We start from the raw sequence: 7203 nt of genomic DNA on the forward strand, positions 1-7203 counted from the left end.
AAAGCTACCATGTGCATGTTGGGAATCATGCCCAGGGGGAAATTTTCAGATTATTAAATGTTGCTACACACAAGAATTTCTTTTAAAAAATATTTTTAAGTGGCTCAATGTGACAAGTATATTTGGTGACCCATCCCATTAGTTTCTATTTTAGTAATGGTTAATGGATTAAAATATAACACCCAACTTGCATAATCATTGCCTTAAAGAGATCAAAAATGTTGGATTCTTGAGGAACATACAAAAATATTCTACTTCTCAATCAATGTACAGAAAATTGAATTCACTTTTTCTTATTTTGTAATTAAAAAAAATTATCAGTGGGCATGTAGCTCAGAGGTATGACACTTACCTATAATAGTAAAGGCTCCAGGTACAGTCCCCAATATGACCAGAAAGGAAGAAAAAGAATAATGGCGGTTGCTATACCTTGATTCTCAAATATATATATATATATATATATATATATATATATATACATATATCTATATATGTGTATATATTTTTTTTCAGTAAATAAATAAATTACATAAGTGTGAATACAACTCAGAGACTAATTTCCTACCATTATACCATAAATAATAAAATTGAATTGTGCATCTGTTTATGTCAATGTTATAAATTATGTAAAGGGATGTTTCTTGACTTCCATTTCTCTGCTTGGGGTAAGTAGAAATTATGAAGCTGGTGTTAGTTAATCTATTATAATCACATTATAGGAAACCTCTGGGATTGAATCTGTACCATCTAGTAAATGAGGAACTTGATGGTCAAATAGCTCACGGTGGCAAAGCTGCAATTAAAAGTCAAGCATTGCAATAAGAAAGCTAACTCTCTTCGCCACTGTGATACACAGTCTGTTAAGTGCCTCAGATGGTAATAGTTCCTTGCAGTACAAGCCTTAACAAAGTCTTATGGTACCCTTTCTGATCCTTCTTCCTTCCAGATGGACCCACACGAAAACATCTTACTCAGCACACTTGAGATAAAAAATGAGATGGCCACATCAGAAGCGGTAATGGGACTTGGAGACCCCAGGAGCACAATGCTTGCCTATGATGCCTCCAGCATCCAGTATCGGAAAGCTGGCCTGCCTAGGCATAGTTTTGGCCGCAACGCCCTGGAACGACATGTGGCACAAAAGAAAAGTCGCCTGAGGAGACGTGCCTCCCAACTGAAAATCACCATCCCCGACTTGACTGATGTGAACGCCATTGATCGGTGGTCCCGCATTTTCTTCCCTGTGGTGTTTTCCTTCTTCAACATCGTCTATTGGCTTTACTATGTGAACTAAACTACAGCCTCCCATGAGAAGCAAGGACTAGATTCCTCTTCAAACAGTTGTATAGCTTGATGCCTGATGTAGGACTTGGAAAACACAACAATCCAGGACAAAAGTGATGTTAAAATACCTTAGTTGCTGGCCTATCCTGTGGTCCATTTCATAACATTTGGGTTGCTTCTACTAAGTAATGACTACACTAAGGTCCTCGTGGTTTTCCAGTTACAATGCAAGTGATTTGTATACATGCCGCCAAGATCTTTGTCAGTTTTAGGACACAGCCTACTCAGAGGGTTAATTACCTAGATTCTAGAAGACACTGGAAAGCTCAATGGCATGGGCAGTCAATTCTCTGAAACAGTCATTTCCAAATGCTCTCCATCGTTGTTCCTAAGATTGGCACGCAGTTGGGACAGCACTGTGCTTATAAAACATTATCCGCAATAATGCAAACATGCTACTTCAATATGGGCTTTGAGGTCTAAGCCAGATGATGATGATGATGGTGATGATGATAATGGTGGTGGTGGTGGTGGTGATGATGATGACGATGATGATGATGACATCATAGAGTGGTGATTCTCAAAGGTCTCATACATTTGTATGCATTTTGAGCACAATCAAAATAGGGAGGTGGGACAAAGCTTCAAAGAAGAGACTCGGGAATCCAATTGGTCTGGCCTACAGCGAAGCAGCTGGCATATTTTTCAAGCGGGTCTTAGAGAACGGAAGACTTCTGAGCAGACCGTGTGCAGCGGCCAAAGGTTACGCTTTGCCAAAAAGCTGTTTCCTAGGTGGTTAAAATAAAAGCTAGCAGCACAGAGCAGGGTCAAAAGTCCAGAAAGGACCATGGTTAAGAGAGAGTAAAACAACCAAGTGTGACCCTTATCATTGCAACACAGCATCTGGTCTGACACACAGCCCTGAGCAGCAAAGCGTAGAATGGGACGGATTGATGTGCCCATGTCGTGAGCTTAGCACATTTAAGGAGAATTTTTAAAAATCATTTATCTCATCAAAAAAGTAGCTATCAAATAGAAAAGTGGAGGGAATTAGAAGTCTCTTGATCGCTTATATTGAGAATCATTCTAACAGACAAATACAGAGCAGAGATGAGCAGGTCATTTTTCCTCAGTGTCAGTTGCCCTTACATTGTCTTCCTACAGGTTTATTTCGGACTCGAATACGGTATTTTTACAAAGAGAATTTGCTCTTTGCCCTAAAGGATTAGTCGCCCTCTTCAGATTTTCTTGCTTTCAGTATATCTCATTTTACACTTAGGAGACAGCCCGGGTGAGACTTTGCTGAGACCTTGTGAACTGGGTTTTCTTTTGTGTTCTCCAAGGCTTGCGTTATGGAGTCTGGGAGTCTGTGGGGTTGGATCATTTAAAGGGCGCTTACATCGTGTATATTGCAATCTACTTAATCAAGCAAACCACGAAAAACAGTGGACACTGGGATTAGAAGAAAACCGTGGTGAGTGAGTGTTGCACTCCCAGCTCATGGTACAGAAGCGTAGATAACCGGCAAGCAGCCTGGTATGAGGGATTGTTTTTATACTGCTTCTCAAATTGTGTCATTGTGCATCTTTCTATATTGGGCCTACAGATTCTTTACAGAAAAGACAACAGGGTAATATATTTTATTTTTTGTCAATGGGAATGGGGTGCTTATTTGCCCTTTACCTATAGAAAATACTAAATTACTATGTTTTCTATACATTTGACTCTGATTGACCTTAACCTCAGAGGATGACTTTGCTACTTCTATTTTTTAAAAACAATCAAAAATATATATCTGACTTCAGAGTAGGGTCCCCAGCTAAGTGTATAGGAGTCAAGGCTAGTATCATTTACAGATGAATCTTTCCATCATGGCTCAAAAACCTAGGAGAGTAAGCATTACTGTGTGCTTCTATTCTGATAATTAAAGAGAAAACAAGAAAAAGAAATGAAAGTTCATCATTAATTTTCTAAATTTTAACAAAGATGGGATGGTAGGTTTTGTGGGGGTTTTTTGTCATTGTTGTTGTTTGTTTGTTTTTCCCAATCAGTGTTGGGGTGCCTGACTCCTGTGTTTTGACTATGTACCTAATACTTTTGAATTTGAGTTACAGGACTACAGTGACTAAGGATGTTCACATGTGCTCAGAGTAATGATTTTACGAGTTTCTCCAGGGCTTTCTCCTACAAAATCATTATTTTAGGGGGGGTTCACAGTAATAAAAGTGCCTATCCCTTGTCACCAGGGGTGAAGTCTGAGTAGAAACCCACAGGAGGAAGCATAACCTTAATCTCAGGGGCACACCTGTGACACGCCATTCTGAAAAGATTTTTCTAAAGACAATTCAGAGCCTACGTCTAGGCTCCCATCTGCAATCTCCATAAAAGCCATAACGAAACCCTTGATATTGTAATTTGTGATTATAACAAAACCTTAGCTGTCCAGGGAAGTCAACCACATAATTTAGATCAAAGATGGAGAGAAGCAGCCTCACAGGGTGGGTTTCACAGGCTCATGATCAACAAACAGATTTCTGGTCTAACTAATGCAGAGAAAAGACGGGACCTTGTGACCAATGCCCTAGAGTGAAAACATATATTGACATTCAATATACATGTAGGTAGAGAACACTGACTCCTCCCGTCCAGGAATAGCAGTCCATGTAGAATTTACTTTTAAGCTACATATTTAGTTGAATTAGAATGCAGGAAAGGGTGCTAGGTCTGCTGAATCTGGGAAAACCAATTAGTTTGTTACCCAGTAATTAAACTAACGGACCACCAAGGTGTATTTTGGCAATCTTGAAATGGTATTACTATCCGTTTATACATATGTATAGTTTTTTTCTTTTGATTATACAATAGTCAGATAGCCAGCAATTAAGGTGTTTTTTCATCTTTGAGAAATTAGTAGGCAAATTCTGACTCTCAAATGCACAGTCTAAATCTCTGATCTCTGATCTCAATCTGTATATATATATATTGTACATGACTGCTTGTAGGTATGAAATGCACCTCCGAATTGAAATTTCATGCAGCATACTCATGTGTTTGCATAGGAATGTTACAATTATTTCTACTGCAATTTAACAACAAGGGATAGGACTCAAGCAGTGCCATCTAGTCCTTCTGTCTCTTCACTTCAACAAGAGCAGTGCTAAGTAAAGTAATAAAAACAACAGTAATAATACTGATTTTAAAAAAAACCAAAAGATGCTACATTCTAGGATTAGGACCACACAGAAGTGATCTGTCAGCTTACAAAAGCACAAGACATCACAAAAGTGCAGTGGAATTTCTAACGGAGAAATAAATCACAGGTATTTTAAGCAAGACCTGCTTTAAATCGGCAACTATGACCAATTCCGTTTTCTGTAGGTCACTGTGTTTGAGTCTTATAGCTAACTTCATGGTCAAAAACAAAACCTGAAAACATCAACACGGACAGGTCTTATAGCATATCTACATGTGTATAGTGTATATAGAGATCCATGTAAACATACATGCATATGTATGCATTCATTCATACGTCAGAAACAAAAGGAATAAGCTAATGAGTTATTTCCTTCATTGAGCCTGTATATGACTAATTTTTTTAAAATTTGGCAACCAACGGTCACCATTCTGAAATAAGTAATACAGGGTACTGAACATCTCTCTCAGCAAATCAATGCCTACAGTTCTAAGAACATTGCACAGTTTGACACTACAATAGTACTGTACCTCAGATTATGAGATGTTAACTAGTTTCTGCATTGCTTGTCAAATGTCCATCTGCTCTCTTTTAAAGGACACATATAACACTGTCCATTGGTGATTTAAAATTTAAAAAATAAAATTAAGAAAATGGGGGAAAAGATCCTCTGGAGAGGAGTGAAAAAAAATAACCCTTCACCATGATGGTTAGGGGAAATTTACAACTGTAGTAATTATGCCATTTTGCTAAGTGTACAGAATCTGTTATGTAAGCAACCATAACTTTCACTGAGCGTGTGTAAATATTTAAACAGATTTCTTAAATATTTTTAACTTCTAATTTGTATTTTACAGTAAGGCAATGTACTAATTCTGTTTATGGCTTACATTGACGTGCTACATTATGTACATAATTAAATATGCTGTAAATTATTAGTCAACAGATACAAATAATTGCTTAGGGTTTTTGTCTTAATTTTATCTATTTATTTTTCACTCAGTGTGTTTACTGCAGTGCCCCAACAGAGTAATTTAAACACCCTTTTGCATAAATGATTTGGGAATCCCAGCCAGAAGGGTTTCCACTGCTGTTTCTCACATACAGGTATGAGTACACACACACACACACACACACACACACCCCATCTTCTACTCCCTGCTTTTCACTCCCATTTGCTCCCTCTCAGTGGGAAATATAGCCTTGTTTTGGCGTCATATTAACAAAAAGGGATGCTTTTAAAAGGTTAAATGGAAAAAAAGGAGACGTGGTTAGGATCAATTTAACTTTTTTCTATGCTAGAGTAAAAGAAGCCAAAGTTTGCAAAGTATAGCTAGGCCCCCAAAACTAGACGTTTATAGCAGCACTGCAGACAACAAAAATTATTCATACCAGCTCCAATTTGCTATATGTGATGCATGCTAGAAGGTTTTTTTTTAATATATACTAGCCTTTGTCTTTAGATAGTATTATTCCTTTCAACCAAAGACTCCAGAATTATTTTTCAAAAGCAAATGAAAAAAAATGAAAGAAAGAAAGGAAATGGAAAAAAAAAGTCACTGCTTCACACCAAAGTCTAAATAATTTTTCCAAATGCAGTAGGGAGATGGTTTAAAAAAAAATAGAAAGGAGTCAATAGAGAGTAAATTCAGAAGCTGCCCTGAGCAAATTATTGTCTGTGTGTTTGTTTGCGTTTTTAAGTTGGGAAAAAAAAGAAAAAAAGCTGTACCCTTAAATAGCTTTAGTTTGGGAAATTCATTGAGAACATTTCTCTAGATATGTGCAAGATTTAGACATCAATTTTTAACTTGATTTAGGAAGTATGTTTGTGATAAACATCCGAAACGATGAAAAACAAAACTTTACTTTGAGTCCTAAAGCAAAATGCCACTCCCTGTCAGATCACCTCCATCTGAGGCTACACCCCTGTCACTCACCATTTGAGTCAGTCAGCATTTCCATCAGTTTGTCCCATTTTATGTTTTGGTTCGGTGATTAAGAGTCCACACACATTCGTTTTAGACACAGTCCACTCAAACGAAGCTGCCTATAATTTAAGTTCCATGCCACTTACAACTTTTCTTTGCATGGGTGTTTAAATAGTTCTGTTATGGAATTGTTCCTGCGTAGTTCTGAACTGTCCTTTTATAAGAAGTGATGGTCCCGTGTCTTCACAACGTAGTGATTATCAGCCTTACAATGACCTTGTAGCCTTTCTGAACACACACATCCTGCTCACTCCCCAACAGCTAGAAAAATGCAAAGCACTAGCGGGACTCACTGCATCCGTTTTCACATCTTTCTAACATCAGGACTTCTAAAATCTCTGGGATACACGCGGTAGTCAAATTCAAAAGAGGATTATCAATGAATAGCACATAAGAATTATTTTCATGAATTTCAACTAATTGCAGCCAGTTTCAGCATGTAAATATATAATAATGTTGGCTAGTGTGTAATTCTTGAGCTAAGAAATATAAATAAAAATTAAAAGTTCTATGTGTGGCTTTATTGTGCACGAATGTCTGAGTGTGTGGCTTATGTTGCAATAATTTCTGAAAAACACGAGATTCTTTTTTTCGGAGCTGGGGACCGAACCCAGGGTCTTGCGCTTGCTAGGCAAGCACTCTACCACTGAGCCAAATCCCCAAACCCAAAAGCACGAGATTTTATAAGCTTGGAACTCACTATCTTGCAGGCTTCAACGTGAGTTTTTATGTGATGCC

General features: G+C 37.7%; 1 protein-coding gene across 1 annotated transcript in view; it reads left to right on the top strand.

Annotated features, from left to right (window-relative positions):
- Positions 1-3271, top strand: part of Gabrb2 (gamma-aminobutyric acid type A receptor subunit beta2) — a 206888-nt gene extending 203617 nt beyond the window's left edge. The window contains exon 11 of the mRNA XM_032913444.1: positions 947-3271. Coding sequence (XP_032769335.1) covers positions 947-1294 — 348 coding nt within the window. The 3' untranslated portion in view covers positions 1295-3271. The remainder of the gene's footprint in view (positions 1-946) is intronic.
- Positions 3272-7203: the final 3932 nt, after the last annotated feature.

The sequence above is a fragment of the Rattus rattus genome, chromosome 9 (genome assembly GCF_011064425.1).
Source record: "Rattus rattus isolate New Zealand chromosome 9, Rrattus_CSIRO_v1, whole genome shotgun sequence".
Lineage (NCBI taxonomy): Eukaryota > Metazoa > Chordata > Mammalia > Rodentia > Muridae > Rattus > Rattus rattus.